The sequence below is a fragment of the Hippocampus comes genome, unplaced genomic scaffold, assembly GCF_001891065.2.
Source record: "Hippocampus comes isolate QL1 unplaced genomic scaffold, H_comes_QL1_v1.1 scaffold242, whole genome shotgun sequence".
Classification (NCBI taxonomy): Eukaryota; Metazoa; Chordata; class Actinopteri; order Syngnathiformes; family Syngnathidae; genus Hippocampus; species Hippocampus comes.
Window position 1 is genome coordinate 1,570,579 of NW_017805385.1, and position 23,374 is coordinate 1,593,952.

The 23,374-nt window shown below is 41.8% G+C and overlaps 1 protein-coding gene across 1 annotated transcript in view; it reads left to right on the forward strand.

The window, feature by feature from the left end:
* Positions 1-23,374, forward strand: part of cdkal1 (CDK5 regulatory subunit associated protein 1-like 1) — a 201,470-nt gene that overhangs the window by 2,653 nt on the left and 175,443 nt on the right. The window contains exons 2-3 of the mRNA XM_019872988.1: positions 551-711; positions 1,031-1,143. Coding sequence (XP_019728547.1) covers positions 554-711; positions 1,031-1,143 — 271 coding nt within the window. The 5' untranslated portion in view covers positions 551-553. The remainder of the gene's footprint in view (positions 1-550; positions 712-1,030; positions 1,144-23,374) is intronic.

Sequence of the window (23,374 nt, forward strand, 5' to 3'; positions counted from 1 at the left end):
AAAAAACTACATAAAACAAAGTTAAGAAGATAAATTTTATATACTGGTACTTATAAAATATAGTAATACTATGGTTTGTTCTTGTTCTGGATTTTGAACAACTTATTGAATGTATTCAAGAAATGTGGTATATATAATGAATATGAGTTATTTGATATAAAAAGTAGAAAGAATAATGATACATATATACAAACCGAAAGGTGTATCAATAGGTAAGCATAGTACACAAAAGGGTAAAAGTATTTGATGAAATTTAGATTTCTTCCTTTTCTTTGGAAATGATCAATATACATTATTGCTCAAAAAGGGGTAGGACTAGATAAGTTTTATACTTCTTCCTACTCCTTTGAACATATAACTGTGATGATGTTTGTATTACTTACTTTTACTTTTATTTTCCTTTCATAATTTTTGTTTGCACTTTGTCATGTTATTGTATGTTTTATATATGTTCAATAAATAAACAAACAAACAAACAAACAAACAAACTTAAACAAGAGCACCCCATACTGTTAATCCTCATTTTTGCTGACAAAACATCTTATTTCAGACCATGCCGTCGGCCTGTGACTCTCTGATTGACGACATTGAGGACATGGTGTCTTCTCATGACCCCACACCTCATGAGAGGCAGTCTGCCCGAAGGAGTATCATACCCAGGTCCAGGAAAAAAACTGACATTTTGGACAATGAGGAACTCCAAGCTGACAGGTATATTAAATATGTCAACAAAAATACAACGCACTGCATAGTACCACCTAACGTTAAAAGTGCACACTAGGGATGTCACGATCCATTCATGTGATCGGAAATTGGGGGGCCGATAATGTGATTTTCACCTGATCTACAAAGTGTTCCTTAGAGTAGTCTGGAAACTAAATCTTTTTAACTAAAAGGTACCAGTTACATTTTTTAGTATATATCTTAGACATTTTTATGTTTTACTGTTTAGGATTAGATCTTTAGTATATGCTATTCAAATGTTTTTCAACTTATCCTTTCCACTGTGATCCTCTTAATTTATTTCTAGTCTGATTCCTGGGACTCAGAAAATCTGGATGAAAACATGGGGCTGCAGTCACAACAACTCAGATGGGGAATACATGGCTGGGCAGCTTGCTGCCAGTGGATACAAAATGACAAGTAAGAAACCGTTTCTGTGGTCTATATTGTGTTTTAAAGTGATGGTAAAGCAACTCAACAAGAAATAAAAATTACAAAATAATCTTTTAACGATTTCACACCACTTCAAAATTTTGCGAGAACCTTTGCCAGTGCAGTTGATAACGCTTTTATCAATGCAACGGTTTGAACCTGGAGCTTGGAAATTTCTATTAATTCCTATTGAGGGAAAAAAAAAATCTTCGACTTGGTACGTTGACAAGAACTACCTTATGTGAAACTTTAGAGGTTCCGCTGTATATTCTTGGAATAGAAGTACAGTAATTTTTATTGAGCAACCATAAATTAGCACGCTGCCATTCGCCAAAATAGGGACAAATAGTGCATTCTAAGAGTCCGTTATATTATTGTGGGGCTGAAAAAGGGAGTCCGAGGAGGTATATGACAGCAAACACATTATTGCACATATGTCTTGAAACTCAGAGAGACTCGTAGGATAAAGAAGGCAGTAACATAACCCCTGAAGCATGCCACGTAGATGGAGTACACTAATTGGTTTCCAGTTCCTTCTGCGGAGGAATTTTGTCAAAACCACCACATTATGATGCATTTGTAACGTTAGATTTTCAAATTAAAGTACATCTTTTTCAAAAGCTCTTTTGTTACCAGGTAAACAACTATGTGATGAATTTAGTCATCGCCCCCCCCCCCACACACACACACACACACACACACCAACCCAACTCAAAGTATAATACACCCTCCTCGACTCCTCAATCTTATGCTCAAGAAATTGCTGTACATACTAATAGTAAGGAAAACAAAGTTCTTTACAACAAATATTGGAAGATAAAGTCGAACTCGACAGGACAAGTAGATTTGGCCTCTGAATTTTGTGTAATTATGTTATGAAACACAAGGTGGCAGTATTGCTCTGTTGGCAGTATTGCTCTGTTGGCCAGACACTAAAAAGGAATAGCAGGAATTCTGAAATTGCCTTACCGTCAAGGTACTTGGAATCTGTAATGAAATAAAAGCACCGTTTCTTTCAGAAAGTTGGTGCAGAGTTGTTTTCTATTCCCGCTCTTGTTGCGGTGCGGGAAATATCCGCCTTTCTCCCAATCTGATTACTGTACATTGCTTCTGTAGCTGTTTGACGGTCCATTGCAAATCAAGGTGCAATTCAAGACAGTCTAATGTAATAGTGACTTGGTAATAAAATCAAAAGTTGCTCTTGTGGATAGTATTTTCTTTTTGCTCAGTTGGCTTTCTCTACTTTATGTAGTGCCTCATAATTCCCGCTTCTTCTTATTGTGTGTGTGTGTGTGTGTGTGTGTGTGTGTGTGTGTGTGTGTGTGTGTGTGTGTGTGTTAAATGCAGTTTCAATATTGCAGTGTGCACTGTTAATGTCTTCACAAGGACCACCGTTATTGTGATCCAGATATTTATTCTCAAAAGATATGGGATCACAATGAGTTTACCAACGCAGTGTAATAGTTTGTTTTTCGTATGACGTCAAAGTTGATGACAACTGGACCGCCTTCTCACAAATGTTGGAGTAATCTGATTACATGAACTGCTTCCGTGGTATCACACCAGTGTTGGGTCTCTGTCATGAGAGCCTTCTTGGTTGTGGTATTCTTTATGCAGTTAAGTAGTTTGAGGCTTCACCAACCATTGGGGAATATTCTTTCTCTCCATTGTCTCCCAGTTTCTGCCATGTCTGCAGGGTAGTGATTAAGGGGAAGCAGCTCTCTGCCGAAGCTGAAGGATTAGTTTGATTCCCATTTTGTTCTCCCCTACAGTCTTCTGTCTCTTCCTCTTTGTTAATGTCTGCTTTTCTCTTGCCTCATATTTTGAGAGGCCCCACCCCATGCTCTCTCAGCGAGTGCCGTTCGTTGTGATTGTCGGAAGGAGAAATTGTCTGTCATGTACAGAAATGACAATGATTGTGTACGTGCGGTTGTGAGTGGTGTATGCAATGCCATGGAATTGGATCGGAGGGTTTGAGATTTCTGCACGTGAACGGAGGAATGGAATCATGTAGATTATCAAGGGCGGAGGGGTATGGTGTGTCTTATTGAACAGAGGAAACCTGCTTGATAATTTTTGTGTGTATTGTTGTGGGTCTTTACAAGACAAACCAGCTGACCTCCAATGTGCATCAGATCAATGCTGCATCGTGAAATAAACAGTTTTAGACAAAGGCCAAGCTATAAAAAACATGACATCACCTTCTCTCCCTCCCTCACATTTTCTCCTGCCTGTCTTTATGTCGTACTCCCCCCGCCCCGCCAAACTTTCATTCTTTCTCCAACTATGACATCATCACCTGGCGCGAAGCGTAGTAGCAGTTGTTGTGGCGGCCTCTAGATGGCAGCCTTACCCCAAGAGAAGTGGAGGACAGGATGAGGTCATGCGTCTTAGAAACAATCTTTGTAAATTTCTTTTCTCATTCACAATTTTCAGATACATAACTCTTTTTCTCCTCAGTGTGAGTTAAATCATCAGCTTACGTTTGTGAAATGGAACTGCAAAGGAAAATGTTGGTATTCAATTGTCAGTGTTTTTGCATGCTCTAATTGTAGCTACTAGGAACACATCACCCCCCACCAGTTGAGATAATAACTGATCATGTCAGTGCATTTAAATTAAAAAAAAAAATCAAAATGAAGTTTAACACCAGGTTTCAAAAGGCTGCTTTGCTTTCATTGTGTTTACACCTGCTGAACTGTCTGCGTTTGTGTATGCTTGCCGACGTGCTTCATGCCTTCCACTGTATGACCAAAGAGGGCACTGTTAACCTGCAGTAGCGCACTGGCAGCAAATGAGCTAGTTGAGAGGCTTGTACAATGTGCCAGAAATTGACTTCATTGAAAGGCGTGTACATAAATGCACGCTTGCAACCCAACTCTCTCCCTCCCCGTCCCTGTCGCTGCCAGCCGTCCTCACACAAAACACTTCAGTTATGAGTTTTACATAGCGGTTAGGCAAAATGACTCCCTTGTACACATTGTCAGCCAAACGGGCTGCTTTTAGTTCCTTGTTTGGACACAGGCAGTTAAAGGATATGACTTCACACAATGGGTGTGAGGTGTGTTGCTCATATGAGTTTGAAACAACAGATCTGCCTGCCGGTGTTAAAGATGGGATAGATGAAATGTTTTTAATTTCCCATAGTTAATTTTTGCAAATGTCTCAATGAAAGGCAGTAATTATAGCTCTTTGAACTGAAGCACTTGGAGGTTTTGGATTCTCCTTTTTAATGGCACTTGAAGGAAAAAGTAGCTTTGTCTTTTACCGGTTCATTCATCACATCAATGTATGTATGTATTTGGCAATGTTCAAACTTGTTCTGCCTAATTTTTGTTTTTTTTTTTCCATACAACACTTGTTTTTCAGCCGCTCCTGCCGCTCCGAGTGATTGCATTACATCATTGCAGAGTATTCTCGCTTTTAGTGTGTGCGTCTAGATGTCGCATACGCAGCACCTCATTCATTCATAAATCGGAGGGTGAGGATCCTTCTGATTGGCTGACGTTGTGCTACGCAACATTACGCGCCGCCGCGTCATAGTGAGTGAAGCTTTAAAATGTTCCCTCTAACTCCACCTCTCACATTTACAAACGCACACACTTGGCCATTCGACAGACACACACTTTCAGAGGTAGTGAAAACAGGTTCGATAAAGGGCAAATGCGTGATGTGCACGTGTGTGTGTGTGTGTGTGTGTGTGTGTTTGTGTGTGTTAGGGCTCGTTGGCAGCTGTCACTTTGTAAGATCAGATGGGCTGTCTGTCTTTCTGCTAACTCGCTGCTATACGTGTCCGACAGTCCACTCCGCTGGCTCGAAGAGAGAAAATGGCATAGGAGAAGGCGATGTACGGAAAAGAGGAGAGGATGTATCTGCAGGGTAATGGATCAAGGATGCAGCCGAAAGAGGCGGATGCAAAATTTAAAGCAGTAGTTAGTCCCGTAGAAACAGACACGAGTGAGACGCACGTCTGACGACATGCTGCAGTAGCTCAAGTGCTTTTAATGTAAAGCGATAATAACAATACACAACTGAACCCGACACTGGATGCAATAAATGTATGCTGGCTTGCATACCTAAATGCACACACTTGAAAATGTTTATCACTCCATCTGCACTAGGTTCTATTTATACCAAGACTTTAAAAGCTTCGAGCAGGCATACGACGGCTGGGGCGCCTGTTAATATGTAAATACGGATATGCAAATTCATTTGTTGACAGGGTTAAATAATTCTGAATATGATCACTTATACCGAGTGGCTGTGTTTAAAAATGAAAATTTTTTTTAGTCTCAAACACATCAGCGTCCATTACTGATGATTTGCATTTATCCTTTTGAACTTGAAGTGGAAAAAAAATTAAAAGGCGGAATCGCTTGCTTGCATCTCCTGTCTTGCAGACAGGCATGCAAACAAACATTTTCCATGGCCTGGAATTCCACTCAAGCCCAAGTCCAAGCCGTCCACTATAACCATTTAAAAGCCAGGAAATTGGAATGATCCCAAGCGCTGTGCGTGCGTGCGTGCATGCATGTTCGTGTCCGGCTGATCCTACAAGGTGACCCTCATGTATGCAGCACCCAGGAACCTTTTAAAAGCAATGGGATTAGGTAACCCAGCCTGGCCTGCTTTTAAAACTCCCTCGAGAGAAGAAGGGATAGAGAAAAGAGGAGAGTGGGATTGCACGAGGAAAGGAGGGGATCATCGCTCAATCTCATCTATCGATTACTTTGAGGAAAAGAATTTTGAACATGTCAAAAATGTAATGAAAACTGCTACTGTTGAAAACACGCGAGAGAAAAAGTCACTCTCACTTTGCTTACATGACAACAGCGTTTTGATGCCTGCGATGGCAAATATTTTCAAAACTTGTCTCAAACAGGCAGTCTTTGAAAACAACTGCCATTTTGCATTTGGAGATATATGCCTAAAATGGCCAACTGTGAAAATAGAAGACACATACGTTGGCTTCGTCGGTGACATTGGTAGTTGCCGATGGCGAATAACATTTGCTGACTGAATGTTTTCAGAGATGAAGTAGGAACACTGCAGTTGTTTGTTTCATGTCTTATAAAATCACATTTTCTTCATATACACGTATTTGTAGACGTGTTCATACTGTATTACATGTTCATGTTTATTTTTGCAATCTCCCATCGATTAGTCAGTTTCTAAGGTGCTTCAGATATCCACCGTTCTTTGTCGTGTCCGGATTTACTCACACATTGACTCAGTGTGAAACCGTCACAGGTTATACACTCGGTTAGTGAGTATTTAATTAGGATGTCAAGGCACCTTGGTTGGGAATCACCGCTCGACACTGTTTTATTCCCTGTGAGTGTGAAGAAGCAGAGTGCATTAATCGTGTAAGGTAAGTCTTTAAAATTTAGAAAACCACAACATTGAAAATAATGCTTGCCCAAAAGGATGGTATTGTTTCCCAAACTAGAAAGTCAATGGATAGCTAGAAACAAGATCATCACAACATTTCCAGTATCGATAATTTGTTAATTTAGTCCAGGGGTGGCCAACCAGTCAGTGACAAAGAGCCATTTTTTTTTTTTTTTTTTTACCTCGTTACTGCAAAGAGCCACATACACATGGGCACCCCGTCCTCACGGGATGCGCACACACACACATGAACATGAACGAAAGAAAGCTAAAGACACAAACACACAAATTTCCCCCGCCCTCAATTTCCTCCTCCCACCCCTTGCGGTCGACTTGGGACAAGTCCGCTGGCTCCCGGTCGATTGCGGTCGACTTATTGGGCACCCCTGCCTTGACATCATAGGTAATTTGCTGACTAGTTAGCGCTTAGCGCCGTTGTTTGCGCATGAGTGGTGATTCAGTCATCTGATTGGTTGCCCTCTATGTCAATCAAGTAACGGGATTGATGATAGGCTGACGTCGTGTATTTAGCGCCGTTGTTTGAATGGCATTGCCACCGCCGAGGCGTTTTCCACGCTTGTCGTGTGAAATCCCGGAAGCCGCATTGAACCAGCCAAAGAGCCACATGCGGCTCGCAAGCCGTGGGTTGGCCACCCCTGATTTAGTCTATATTTCTGTGCACTCCATCTCTAAATGAAGCAACGGGAGGATAAATGATTGGCTATGCCGGAAAAATGGGATTTTCCACCGGGGTTGGAGTGTTTGGGGATGTATTCGCTCTTCCCCACCGAAGTCAGCCAGCCAGTCACCCCTTGTTATCCCAGGAAAACTGTCTGCGTTTGGAAGGGATTTGAAATTCCCACAAGTCATATATTGGGAATATCGTGGCTGTGATTTGAGCAATGGTATAAAGTAGGAGTCATTGGATCAACAGAACAGACGATAGTCCAACAATTTCAGAAAAAAAAGGGTCACCGCCAAAAAAAAAAACGGAGTCATATTTACATTCTCATCTTCGAGGACAAATTTCAAAAGGATGTACCTGACTTCTTGGCAGTCGCTCAGAAAGAACCAAAGACAAATCGATATTTTTTGACATTTTCTTTGTCAGGTTGTCATTATGTCTCACTTTTGGAATAATTAGCTTGTCTGTTCCATTAAAAGCTGATACTTTTGGGTTCTCTCTCTATTAATTTGTCCTCCTCTTTGTTTTTCTCTCTCGTCTGGACTTAACAAAAACAAATGTCAGTTCTCTCATGAAGAAGAAATTAATGCTTGAAAGACATTCACAATTAATGTGATGAGAGGCTGATGGTGCGCTCGTGATTATGAAGCAAAAGAAATGAGGTCTTCAAGGGCATGCAACAAATGGTTATTCAAGGCCACCTTCAAGCCCCCAAATTACCCCCCACCCCCACGCCCCACTTTTTACCTAGTTGTCCCCTGCTTTCTGTCATATAGGCTCAGATTTCTCAGACGTCAGTGGCATTATTTGCTGACCACCTGCTGAAATGGAAAGCAAAGTGTGCATGTACATATCAGACCACCCGCTGAAGACAAGCACCGGCTAACATGTATGTGATTGAACACTGTTTGGGGCTTCCCGGTTCAGATGACGTATGAAGAAACTGTGGAAAATGGAAGATGGGAGCAGTTGGGAAGGTGAAAGAATTCAAGTATTTTGCACACTGGAAGACCACTGGTGTTTGTATGAGCATGTCACTGGTTTTGTAATAAATAAATTTGACACGTCTCTGTCTAATCGTTCCTTCATACATATAAATGACTTGGCAATGTGTTCCATTTCCATGTGAGAGCACAGATATTAGATAAAGTGGAGTTAAAAGCTGTGGATGATTTGAGCAGCGGCTTTAATTTGAATTGGCGTCGGACAAAATAACCTTGATCACCAAGCAGAAAAAAAAAATGATTGGAGACATTGGCAGGACCTTGCTTGACCAGAGAAAAACTGCATTGATTTACCGTAAGCAGCTCATTATACGTTTGTGTGTGTGTGTGTGTGTGTGTGTGTGTGTGTGTGTGTGTGTGTGTGTGTGTGTGTGTGTGTGTGTGTGTGTGTGTCCCAGAGCCTCGTAATTTGTTGGCTGGCCATACTGTGAGGCTTATTTGTTTACAAATAATGATTGAGCTTGTTTTTGTTTGTTTAGATTGGAACTTGTGTGTGTTCTTTCATTCTTGTCCACTCTTTCTAATTCACACAGCACGGGACTGGAATTCAAAACACAACGTCGTCTTATGATGGCTGAACCGTACTGGGCACATTTCTTCTAAAGAGGGCTTCCATTAAAATCAGCAGCATTCACTTGGTAGCTTTCAAAGTTTGCATTGCTCTTGTAGTACGGTAGACTCGTATTTTAGTATTTTTAGCTTAGAAAATTGCATAAATTACACACTGAACATTTTTTTAAATTATAATTACATGACCCCTCTGAAGTACAGATAATTGTGTTATTTGAAGCAATCATCATACATCCAGTAGTCCTTGTGGAAAGTAACGGTCTCTCTATGTTGTTATTCGCCAAGCTGCCGTTTGCTGAAGTTGGTCCGAGAGCATATAACACCTGTGCTGGCAGCTTTGCAAGCTCTCTACCACTGGGCAATATATCATGCTCTCATGTGATCACAGTTATTATTTTTGTTTTTTGAATGCAACATTAGTTAGTGTTGAATGTCACACCACCCTATTTCTTTCTCCTCCTGAAAGAGATCCTGTATACAAATGTGAATTAGTAAAAATCTCATCTTTGGTGTTTCCATGCTAGGAATGTCATCCGGCTATCTTAATTGACACTTTGTTGTCTCTGGTCTGCGACAAGTGGCCTATTGAGCTTCTTGACTTTTTCTCCCCTGCAATGTAAAAAAAAAACAAAAAATTGATTATTTGTGTGCTCACGCGTCGTTCAAAGACAAGTCTTGCCTTTAGATCGAGTTTGTTCACAACGGTTCTCTTGTATTTTCCCACACGGCCAAGGTGGCTTTGCAGCTGTCACTGCCGTCACTTTGAGGTTGGGCGCGATCAACTTTTCATCAGCAGTGGCTTGAAGCGTGGCTTAAAGCAGCAAATGAGCTGAGTGGAACAGATGACAGCAGGACCCCCTGCTGTGCCTTTTGAATGACAGAATGAGTGCTTGCATAAAACATGTCACGGTGAGCCAAATTTGAGGTGGGATGCACCTTTTAAAGGTAAACAAATTAGCGTAACATGAGTCTTCTTATTTTGAAAGTCTCCAAAAATACATGAAATACCGCCTGTGTCTAGTGATGCATTGCTTTCAGAATTCGTGTCTCGATGTGTTGTTATACACTCAGCATGAGTGCCGCCGCTTGATTTAGCTCCTGACCACACAACATTAAAGAGATTCAAATGCGTACAGCCACCGGATTAGCATATAAAAAGGCGGTGACAGGACGTCCGAGAGTTTTGATGCCATCTGCTGTCATTGGAATTTGTTCGACGGTGATGTGTTGCTGGTGAAGTGTGTGAATGCGTGTGCATTTGCAGCGAGTACACTCACTTCCCACTCTTGTTTGCGGTTTTTTATTTTTTTTCTGTCCTGTTGCGATTCCTCATGAACACATACTGTGAACTGATACATGTATTATTCACGAAGGAAAACACTTCAAATTGTTTCATTTTGTAATAATTTATTAATTTGGAGGCAGATTCTCTGGGATACGTCCATGTCTGCACCATCTAACTAATGTATTCATGCTCAGATGTATGGAGGCTCACACGAGCAGCAAGGATGTTCACTTACGTATTCCAGAGCTGCTTTGTGTGCTTAAGAGATATCAGTCGAGACTCCTTGAGGTATTTTAAGAATCTTCTGGATGCTCAGTAGACGTTTCTGGCGAAATGGGTTTACTAATGTTGAGATGATGCATATTACTTATGCGTAGTGGTGACACGGTTAGACCAACTGTTATGGTGCTTTCATCCTTGGTTGTCTTTTAAACAAGTTTATGTTTTTAGATTTATTCTTGCATTGTAGTGATAGTTTGCCCAAGTTATAACTACATACATTTTCAGCGATTTTTGAGGTGCCATGTTTGCCGACATACTTTAGGATTGGTGTGAAAGCACCCTCATGATACGGGTGTCGGATGAATTAATCGGCAGGCATTTGCAACTTGTTTATTTATTTTTAGCATTTCATCTCTCACCATTTTGCTTCCTATTCTACGACAAACAACTGTTGTTGTTGGATAAATACATTTTCAAATTACGCTTGCTGCCTCCAGAATACTTATCATCCGAAAATGTTAACCGTTTGTCTGAACAAAGCCAGAAAAGCACATCCACTTTCCTTGGTGAAGTGCAGGGAAAAACGGAGGCAGTAAACTTGCGTATGTGTGCGCGTTGGCATGATTTGAGTAAGAGAAGCCTTTCTAATCACCTGCTTTTCTGCCAACATCCACATTCCGTTTACCGCTCTGTGCTAAGCACTTGGGCCAGAATCTTGTACGGAGGTTTGGAGGCTGTGATTAAGGGCTTTGCGGTATTCGTTTCGACTGCATTGGCATCACGGCCAGACTTAGATCAGGTAGTATGTTCAGGGCAAGAAAGTTAAAATTTAGTGCGTTACAGTGATTATTTCCACTATGGTCGATCAGCAGATGTGCGCAAACGAAGCTCTGTGTGAGTGCGTGCCAATGATGCGTGTCATTTGCGGAGACACTGCCAACTGAAGAAGGTGGTCCACTAAGCTTATCACGTTGCGCTGCTCTGCAAAATGTGTTTCCCTTCGATTAATTTACCACACGGACGTTTCCCCTTCTTCGGGAACAAGCGACATCAGCGGACTGTTTGCAAATTTCCCTCAACTCAGTTTCAGAGCGCACACGCCGAGTTTCATTTTTCTCTTCATTTCTCCTGTTTGAGAAACACTCTGCTACAAGCATCTCTCGGTCCTGTGAAATCTTTCCCCGGATTTTCCAGTCAATTTTGCAAAAGTGGCCCTCTCAGCAACTCTCTCCGTCTCATTTGCCTCAGTATCTTTAGCTTTTGACTACATTACCATTCTTAGTCAAACTTTATTTGACTTTCCTTCCTCCGACAGTCAAATTGCATCTCTCAGTTGACCCACCATTGTGTCCTGCTGCTGCCTTTGTCTGTGCACTGATCTTCCATCCGTCTGTCTGCTGTATATTGTTTGAAATGATTTGGTCTCTGCATTGTTTCATGGTCTCACATTCTTGATTAACATCTCATCGGATATCTTATAAACATTTAGGCTGTTTTATTTTGGCTTAGTCTGACAAGTCATTGCATTCTGGAACGTGTCAGAGGAGGAATGCAAATGAGTCAGGGGGATTGCACGATGAGCTGGCTTGAAAACCACAATATCATATGGCCGTGTTATGGGCCTCTGCCTTCGAAGCCACCAGGATGCCCCGTGTGCTCAGTGCATCAGGCAAAATAAAAGCGCTCTGCATCTGGGCTATTTGCATGCCATTTGCATTTGAACCCCAACTGGCTGTTTTTGGAATGCCAAGAGGCTAAATTCAGGATTTATTACTCAGGCCCATGACTGGTTTCACATTTTTTGGCATTTGCATCTGATTTGCATGTCCCTCAGCCTGGTTGTGGGAATATGGGGCCAGATGACCTAAATTGTTTCAATTCCGCTTTGAAATGAGAAAAAAAAATGGTGGATGAAGGCTCCACATCACTATTAATCGAATTAGGCTACTTAACATATGACTACGTAAATATCGGAAGGGTGATTAGCTGCAGTAACAAGTCAAAGAAAATTGCTTTTTAACTGAACTACTATTCCAGGGAGATATGCGGCAATGCGCGTGCGTGCACGTGTGGTCGAGAGATTGACCAATTTGCAGAGATTTTGTGCTCGTAACATTGATCAGAATGCTCTCCTTGCTCCTTCGGAATGTCTATTTCTCGATCTGTAATTTTCCAACGTTGGCCAATTTATTTACAACACATAAATCTCCACCCTTTAGCGTGTTTAGTCGATGAAATCATTCAAATAGGTTATCGTAAGAACAGCAGTGTGTGGTATAAAGTTGACCTATTCAAGTTCTCTTCAATGACTGCGGACAACAGCACCTCTCAACTGTCACGCCCACTTTTATCCACTTCTACGCTTTCTCCCCACCTGCCGCAGTTCATCCAGGACAGGTGAGATTTTACATACAGGTGGCTTCGAAGTTGGTCTTTTTTGTCTTTGTTTTCCAAGGGTCAAACCTGGAAGAAAAGGAAGAAAACACAGACACACCTGCTTGTGTTTTTCTTTTCTTTTTTTTTTTTTCCGATCTCACCCATGTCATGTTTGCTGCAAACTGATGTATGACTTCTCCTTTTTGCATAGTACACACAGAGGCTCGCATGCACATCTCTCATTGCAAGTAAAGTGGCATCGCCTAGGGCAGGGGTGTCAAATTCATTTTTGACGCGGGCCACATTTTAGTTACCGTTTCACATGGAGGGCCGTTATGACTGAAACCATATCGTCAAGTCATGAATAACTGTTGATTTAACTATTTTTTTAAGTTACTATCATGAGGGGTTTGGTAAAAAGAAAATGCTTAGAATATATCTTCTATTTTTTACATATGAGAATTTAAAAATTTGGGAGACATTTTAGAAAGGATCTTGGAAGTTGACATGTTTTATGTTTTTGCGGGCCACATAAAATGATGTGGCTGGCCAGATCTGGCCTCCGGGCCTTGAGTTTGACACCTGTGGCTTCGGGCAAATAACAAACATCATCACAATTGTAACGTCAAAGATGTCGTGCATCATGGAACCCACTGTGTTGTTATGATCTGGGGAACTAACTGTGCTCTGCATGATCTTGACAGTTGGATTTGAGTCGTTGAAAGAAGTGCTCTGCTTCCTCACTGTGAAGCAAATTTAGGATGCTATTTATCATCAGCAGTTATTAAAGATCAATGAATCAGTTCATGGATTATTATGCCCATCCCTTATTTGGACTTGTATTTATTTACTCGTATTTACAGTGGATTGAATTTGGATGTGGAGTAAAAGTCTTGCTTCTCCGCCCTCAGGCTTTGTTGCTGTGGTGTTCTGCCTTTTAATTTGTGTTCTTCAGATAAGTTAAAGAAGCAACTAACCAATACTTAGCCAAAACTTACAAAGACGTCCCTTGTGTGGGAAGCAAACTCTTTTCCCCGTTTGGAACATTTTTTTCATTATTTAGTTTGGGTATTAAGCTATTTATTGTCCAGTAGTTTCAAATTCTGTTTGTCTCTCTCACATATTTTCACAGGATCTTGGACCACCTTGAACATACCGGCAAACCCAAGTCTAAGTAGCTAAATCATTTACTTCGTCTTCAATTTCTGTCTTTTTATATTACCGGTAATCGGTTAGTGCTGATCTGCTTTCATCTTCCCTCATTGAGGCAAAATGTTCAGGTTCATGGTGAGTGGACATCTCAAAGGTACCGTTATTCTGGTGAGATGCGTGGTAAAAGTGAAACCACTAGGAAATGACTGTGTCTCTCAGTAATCTTCCAAGACCCCTCTTCTTGCCCAGACGCACTGACTTCCTTGCCCTTGACACTTAACAATCTCCCTCACTGTGTGGAACATCTTTTCATGCTTGCACTGATGACCATAATGGCTTTCTGTCTGGGCTGCAGACTCGTGATTGGCCCCAATTAGTGCTTGAACCCGAGGCTTCATACCATCGTCTCTATGCAAGGTGAGATGGGCAATGGCAAAAATCTTTTCAGGAGCCGTTTCTGTCCCCTGCGTCTAGGCTGCTCAATAAATCACCGCTAATACGGATTTAAAATCACAGTGAAGCTATTATCACATTTTTATTACTACCGCTGGAATCTTTCCAATATCCGGCCCATATGTGCCATACGAGTACTTCTCCTCTATCTTAATGTCCTTTAAATGTGGACAAAATGTAACCAACATTATTGGATGCTTTTCAGAGTTTGTGCTCTTTTCCTGTCAGTTGGGAGTTGTTTGCTGGACCCAGGTGTACCCATTGCTAGCCAAATTAGTACTTGGCTTGACTCGTAGCATTCATCATTCCTGTTCCTTTCTAAGCATGGCTTGCCTATTATCTTGAATTACCCCTACTTAAGCACCTATTGCTACGGCTGTACACATTGCAGTCATTTTACAGTGGAATTTCCAAGGTTGAATACAGTTTGTGCCTTGGGTCGACATCTGATTTGTTTGGATTCGGAATCAAAATAAATAGGAAAACTACCGCTAATGCTACAACAACAACAAGGTCAAACATCTCGAGTGTCACATTGATATGATACTATCCTGCCCACCGAATGAAGTCTTTGTCTTCGTTGTCTGAGGAGAAGCAGAACAACTTCCTCCTCTTGCAGCAAGAAAATTCCCCGTGCTGCTTCGTCCAGCGCCATATCAACTATTCATCTATGACAAGCTCTTGTGCAGTGGCTCCTTTGCCTTTTTGAATGGCCGTGTTGATTGCCTTCAACTTAAAGGCCGTGTCGTCGACATCATGCCACATTGAGCAGTGTTGATCTGAATACTTATCTGAATGCTTCAGTTAAGCGGATTTCCTTTAGAGACGTAACACTTCAACCTGGAGCGGTAAAATATGATTTTGGTGAGTTAGACAGAAGCTAAGAAGAGACGACGATGTGACGCTGTAGGACTCAAACGTGGCTGAGTCTGAACTTTGTTTTACTTTTCCTCTTTACCCAGTCTCCTGTCTAAAACTTCCTTGAGTTAATATTCCTATATTTGCACCTCAGATTTTTTCCCCCCTTATTTTTCAAATACGCTCCCCCGAGTCCAGCCCACTTTCCTCCTGTTTGATGTCACAGTTGAGATGTAATGGACTCACAGTTAGTTGTTCAAAACTGGAGACGATCCCAAGTGGATGGTTGTTTTTAAGATGCTGTCAAACTGTTCGGTAGGATAACTCCGATATGCCCCCTCCTGTGCTCAACTAGGCGAACACGCCAGCTTCCGACTCCTCAGTGATGCACAGTGATATTCGCCCACCCAGTTCTGCACATCTCTCAGAAGAGACACAAGATTAAGCACGGGCTATGTCTATTCGGCGATGATCTGCAGTGATCCTATTTACAAGTTTCGTCTTTGCACACACTATCGACAGCAGCTCACAGTAGTCTCGACCCTGCTAGCCTCTAGCAGGTATGATGGTGATGCCTTTCTCCTTTCTTTTCGTTTTACAAGTCCTGGGCCCCAACAGAGGTTTCCACACGGGACATAACATGGGGCATGTTATCAGATTTTGCGCTCCTCCCCTTGGAGCCAAAATGGCTTCAGGGTCTGTTTTCAGTTTTCACTAGCTGCTTTTTGTGCCATCCCATGACCTCATTTTTTTGAGCAACTCTCGAAAGAGCGTGCTGTTGTTGCACGATACAGTTAGACGATTTAGCCCACCGCTGATAGTCCATTATTTTTATGCTACGTTACATGACTGCTTTCTTCTCTGTCGCCATATTCCTGTAAAGCATAATTATCACACAACTAGACGGTCAGCCGGGGGGTAAATACAGCTTCCATTTTTCAGTTCCGTGACTACCATTTGAGGTGGGGGTAAAAATGTGATCAAATGGAGCCCAAAAGCCTTCTAAAAAACGTACTTTTTTTTCACATTCGCAGACGTTGCACATTAGTGAATACTGTTCCGCTAGTGTATCAGTTGACACAAAATGTATGTGCTTATTTCAGAACACTTAAAGACGATTAATTATAACAGAAACATTGATATTTTAGTTGAGAATGAGTATGTACAAGTTTAGTATGAGAGTGGTTTTAAGTTCTTACTATCTTCAATGCTTGTGCATGTAAAAGAATTTGACCTTTCATCAGTCTGGATTTAAACAGTAATTATTACTGTGTTGTCTGTACAATTTACCTGACAGTTTAAAGTTAAATTGTGCATATTTGCTAGAAAATGGCTCAAGCACCAAGTGCAACAGCGATGCAGCGTCGCTACAGAGAGAGGTGTGATGCTGATCCGAAAAGAGGAGAAAGCAGTACGTATCTCAGGATATGGAGGGAGGAATGGCCGAAAGACAGGGGAGAAAAAGAGAGATTGTCAAGAACATACAAGGTGTGTAGCGGAACTGGCGTCACAAAAACAACAGTTTACATGGTTTCAACTTCACAGTAATCCCGCTCAAGTGTAATGTGCTTTTCCATCCTTCTCTGCCACGCTTCTTTGCACTGCTGGAAGGATTGTTTTGGAATGATCCTCATTCGGTCCTGGTGGCCTCCACGTCGTCAAAATGGGTCCCCTTGATGACCCCCTTAAGAAGTCACACGGCGCAAGATCAGTCAACGAGGGAGAATGTTCTTCTCATCCAAGAACTGCCGGAAGATCAGGACATTGGGAGAAATTACGTTGTTGCGGTGAAGCAGCCACAAGTTGTCCTGCCACAACTCTCGTCTCTTCTCGCACACTGAGCGAAGCAAATGCTCCAGGACCTCTGGAGACATGCTGATTGATTGTCTGGCCCTGTGGCAAGAACTCATGGTGGATGATGCCTCTCACATCGAATGTGATCAACATGACTTTGACTTTTGACTTTGCTTTCTTTGGCCGAAGCGACATTGGGCTGATACTGTAGATACGTTAGTATATATGTTATTTGTACGTCACATGCAAGATATTTTAAAATTGTTTGTCTCTGATGAGTGGTATTAGAAGCAAATGGAGACATTAAAACATTGACCCTTAACGAGAAGTAACACTGTGCAGGTGGAAAGTAACAATGTGATGCCACACCGTTGCTGTGTAGTTGCTCGAGATGATTAATATCTGGTGAAGAAAGGCGAAAGATGTCGTGCGCTCATATAGATATTTGGAAATTGGTGTTGCCTTCCTCTGCATTTCATACCACTTGCGTGCAATGTGTGCAAATTTGTCAGCTTGTGAAGTCTAAGCTTGGGGAACTTGTATTGCTGTAATTAAATGGCATGTGTGTGATTTTGAACAAATGACTGACAGCTGAATGAGCATCATTTGTGCCCTGTATGCGTGTATTCACTGTCCCTCTAATGACAGTTGATTGCATTATCATCCATGCCTGAGTGGTTGCTCACCCTGCTAGACGGATAGACCAACCGCCAAACCCCCAGGCTCCTGTGTGTGTGTGTGTGTGTGTGTGTGTGTGTGTGTGTGTGAGACTTGATTGGAGGTGAAATCCTCCAAGGCTCATATAAATTTGCCACGTCAGGAAGGCAAATGTGCACACATACTGTACACATGTCCCATATATTGAAATAAATATGGTGCAATTTAGTTTATTTTCTCAGATTGCAAAAAAGGAGTAAATTCTATAATGGCCTTCATTCCCACATGAACAATATCAGTCAATCGCCGAGACACCCCCGCAAAAAATTGAATGTACACATTATATTGAACCAGCCAACATGGAATCTCACATTCATATAATTCAATATCTGACCAAGCCAGTGCCAGTTTCTTCTCTGACATGTACATTGATACAGTATTTCAACGTACTAATGGGTAATGAGTGGTAGATAGTGGCGGTGAATTGCTGTCTTTGACACAGCAGACCACCGTTCAAATGCCTGTCAGGAACATTAACATCTTAATGGGAATGCTCAACCCTAATTCCAAGCCACTGTCTGTGTTAAAATGAGCAGGATGCATCGGGAAGGGCATCCGCCTCATGTAAAAACTATGCCAAAGCATATAATCACTGTGGCGACACCTGACGAGACGTGCCCCTACATAGAAAATCTCACTGACTGTATTGTCAACTTTCTACCAAGAGTGGGTTCTAATAAACTGTGAAAAGGTCATGAGTGCTTTAGTACAGTGGAGTTATTTGCCCTGGAAATGTCTGTGTTGGATGGCTTACAATGGCGCCGGCAATATCTCAGGGCACATTTTTTTTACAGTTGACCATTTTTTTTTTCATTAATTGGGTGGTCCCCCCCCCCCCCCCCCCCCCCCAGTTCTCATGGCATGGTGTGGTTGCAGTTCAATCCTGAGCCTCTGTGACAATGCCAAAGTGTCTTTGAGCCATACACCGAACACCCGGTCGGTCACAATGCCGCTGTGAGTGCCATGAAGGTGGCAATGCGCTCTACAAGCAAATGCCCATTTACTATCCAAGAACCATTATGCTTTTAATAAAGTAAAAGTCACTTTATCCTGGTAGTCTTGACGCAAAGCGCTGAGGCCACTGCCCTGCCCTACCCCGCCTTCCGGTGCACCTGTCCTCTGAGCCAGCCTGGCATCCAGCAGTCTGGTTACCCAATAAGGGCAGACAGGCCTTGTTAGCTCAGTCAAGTGTATCTTTTCACCCCAAAGCCACGCTTTGCGCCAGCATGCTGGCTCCTATAACCCTCTACGGCACTGTCTCCCAAGGTCAGCACGTCCTCTCAGCGTGGCGTGTTTTGTGTATGTGTCGTGTGTGAAGATAGATAAGAGAGGGCGTGCTGGGAGGGCAGCATTGAGATATGGGCTGGAAAGGATGGAAGCTAGAAGACAGAAACGACAACACAAATGTGTTTGTGTGCGCGTGCGTGACGAGATGTGTGTGGGATCGGGTGGAAAAGTGGGTCATGATACAGTATGTGTGCGTGGAGCTCACAAGCATTGTATTGAGCCCCAGGGTGGCCGCTGTCTGCATCTTCTGTGTCTCTCGAGCACACATTTGCATGCGTGCGTAGAGACACACGCACGCACTCACTCACACACACACACACACACACACACACACACACACACACACACACACACACACACACACACACACACACACAGCAATGATTTGGCAGTGGCGGCAGCCTTTACCTTTCAGTGTTGTCTGCCTGAGCTAAACTCCTTAAAGGGAGAATCAGAGATACTGTAGTTATTTATACTCATCCATTCTCTGTTCCTGCTCATCATGGTCACTTTGGGTTCTTTTCAGCTGCTGCTGAGGAGGTTTGCTGCATTTCCATGTGTTAGTGTCATCCGACAGGGAAAAATGGGTAACACATATTTAAAATCTTGCAACAAGTAAAACATGCAGTCAGGTTACCTTAAAAACGTTATATGTTCTCTGCAGGAAACACACACACACACACACACACGCAAAAGTAATATCAAATTGATACTAAATTCAAGCAAAACATATGAAAATACGGTTGTTTCACACTTGACAGGTTTGTTTTGGATAAAATGAGTTTTGGTGCTATTTCTCAGAGTGTGGTTTGTTCGATCAACTGTGAACGCTATCACTTGAACCCCGCTGTGCACCCAAAAAATTGGCCAGACAAACTCTTGGGCGGTTTGGATCTGTTCAGCTGAAATGGAAATGTTACACGGACCAACAAACACAGATGAGTGTTTTTGGAGCAGAAGGCTTCGGGAAATCAGAAATATATAGCAGTTAATTTGGTACGGTTGTCAAAAGTGTCAACCGTGCACAGCATTTAATTCAGAAGCTCTTCTAGACATGTTGGCTGTTTAAAAATAGAAATATAGTAAACCAATGAAACCAAGCAGATAATGTTCATATTTGAGGAGGTTTGAATTGCCTCTTCCAATAAAGTGATAGGAACTGATAAAATCAGGTATAAATGGATGCCCTCCCTAAAAGAACATTGTAATTAGGTGTAAATGCCACAAAATAGCAACAAGCACTTAGAACTGGGAGGATGATGAAGCACCAGTGGCATGCATCTACCATGTATACAAACATGAACCCATGTTACATAAACTGTTGTCGTTAAATTATTCAACACATGAGGCTCATTAGCATTAATTAGGGTACTAGCCGAAATAACGCGGTTGCACAAACTGTCGTGACATCACTTCTGCAAACAAATAAGAACATCAGCACTTCACGCAAAGATATTCATTTATTAAACTCACCTTTTGAGCTGAAAAGGTGATACTTCAGTAGATGGCTGGATGAAATTCTGCTTTTGGGATGGTATTGGTATCACCTCAAGGTTTTTGGACCCACATTAAAACTGAAATAGGGCATAGTTGTGCAACTTTGTAAAGTAGGTCTACAAATCTGCAAGAGAGAATACGCATTTAGTAGCCAAAGAAACATGGCTTCTAGTATCGCTGGATCCATAATTGAGAATGGCAATTAAAGAAGTCTGTATCAAAGGTTTATAGTGCTCTAAAAGCAGATTCTCCAGAGCTCCTTTTCTAATATGGCTATGTAAGATCTGACTGCTCTCAATTTGTCTGAAAATCCAAGCAAGTTGCATAGAATAATCCCCATAGGAACTCCATCAAGATCGTATGCAGCATCATTTTATTATTTCACACTTCTGACATGGTGTACCAGACATGCGGACGTCTTATGGAACATTTTTTTTTACACAGTAAAGCTGGACACTGGATACTTTCTTAGTCACTTTCATTAAAAAAAAAAAAAAAAAAAAAAGATTTTCCAGGTAAGTAGGAAAAGCAGCTGTCTGCTTAATTGGAGCAAATCACTCAGTTTACACTTTGTGTTTGTATGTGGGTGCATCTGCATACTTTGAGTTTGGGGAAATTATCTTATTCCCATTCTGCTTGTTTTTTTTTTTTTTGTGTGTATGTGTGTACATCCATGCTCTCTGACACTGCAGCTGAGCCTCATCTCAGTATCTCTGCAGGGTGCTTCACACACCTGTGGGTAAATCAATAACAGAGTTACAGCACAGAAGTCTTTTTTTCCCCCTCATTTTGAGCCGGTATTTGGTTGGTAACTACTACATGTGCCCACTTCTGGCTTAGTTTTGTCTCCATATTCATTTAATTTATTTTGCTCTCTGCATGAATACACTTGCTTTTCCGTGCTTTTAACCCTGGCGTTTTTGTGTCCAACTAACCGTCCATATGCTGCTTTCACATATTCACCCACACCACGAACCCTCTCCTTCCAATCTGCATAGTGAGTATGCAGTTGAAATGTGTTCTGACCTTGGGTGCATGGTGCAGGCGCACAGTCTGACCCCAGGTGTTGCTTTTTCAATATCAGCCTGCTGTGTTTTTAAATCGTTTTGTGGTGGAATCAATGCAAATAAACACTTGTAGGAAGACCGCTCATGGATTAGATTTACCTGTTTTGCTCTGTCTGTAGAAGTCTTTTCAAAGAATGAGGTCACATATATGAATAACACACACACACACACACACACACACACACACACACACACACACACACACACACACTCAAGTTAGACTGACTTTGAAATTGTGAAGAGGTTTATAATTTGCCGGCCCCAACTGTTTTCAAAACACACACTCTCAACATCTCAGGATAATCTTTCGGAGACATCCGAAAATTGGGTCTTTTCCGATTTTGATCGCAAGGGAGGGCAAACACTCAACTTCGGCCAGATTGTTGGTGTGTGAAGCACGCTTTTTAGGCTATGCAGGTTATGGTTAGGACTTGCAAGTGGATAAGAAATGCGTCAGCAGTTAAATCTGGGTAAGCAATTATCATTTAGGGCGTGACCTGGAGTTACATTTTGTGTCAGTGGAGGAGTGGATCAAAAGAGATGCGCTTCAAAATACCAACTTACCCGTGACCCCTGAACAGGATGCTTGTGGTCAACATGAAGGGATGTTCAATACCACTTTTTTCAGACTGATAACAGTACTGGTCCTGAACTCCGGAGAACTCACTGATACCGATGCCAAGTAACCGATACCACTAGTACTTTAGATACATAAATGACAATTAAACCAATGACAGATACTGCATCTCAGCAGGTCCTCTTTGTGTAATAATTCACAAGCAACTGACATTTTAAAGTACAGACACGCTCACAAATTCCAGGATGCTTGTCTTCACCCTCAGGGGTTTTCACCATCAGATAAGTCAACAGTTTTTTGCGTACATCTGCAGTAACCACATTTCACATAATTGCCTGATGGCCATGATATGCAAAAATTGAGCAAATCACCCCCTTGCCATTGGCTACACCTCTATACCTATGCAAATGTTATGCAAATCGAACTTTCCAGAGATTTCCTAATCACAGCGTTTCAGAGTTGTTTCAAAATAAGCATACTTACATGCTGAGTCATTGCAAGTAACTTTGCCACAATAATGTAGAGAACCGAAGAGCAAGCTTGTGAACCACCAATTGGCTATTTTTGTTGTCAAAGCATGATGCGACATGGGAGTTGCATTTTTTGAAATTTCGAAGGATGATGATTCAATATCAAAAGTAAATCTTTGTATAGGTTTACAGAGTCCATCCATTTTCTAAGCTGCTTATCCTCACGAGGGTCTCAGGCGTTCTGGGGCCTATCCCAGCTTTCTTCAGGCAGTAGGCGGGATTCACCCTGAATTGGTTGTCAGCCAATCGCAGTGTTTACAGAGTGAAGAGTTTTAATTTGATTGTTTCCCTTCTGCTTGTTAGATAGTTTACTCATTCGGTAGTAGTGTCTCCCTGAATGCAAGGGGTCTCATGGGATATTGTGAAAACAAATTGGGAATTTTGGAAAATAGATCTTTTAATTGCTTGTATCAAAATACTTGTCTGGAATCCCTGACCACTCATCAAGTGTGAAGTCACACAGCCAAGGCCCAACCTGCTGCAGAGACTGGAATGGCTCAAAACCTTACCTGGAATCTCGAGGGATATGGTGACCTCATCATCATAGAGGGCAGAATGATTTTAAGAAGAAAGATTTGACCTTTACAAAAAAGTCTTTATCAATATCTGAACAAATGAAATTGGAATGATTATTTAAAAAAAAAAAAAACAATATTGTTAAAATCAATTTAATTTTTATCGACCAAAGTGTTTGCATAATGTGGGGTGTCTGCTCCATTTTGAATCAAATATTTCATAATGAATTCCGAACTAA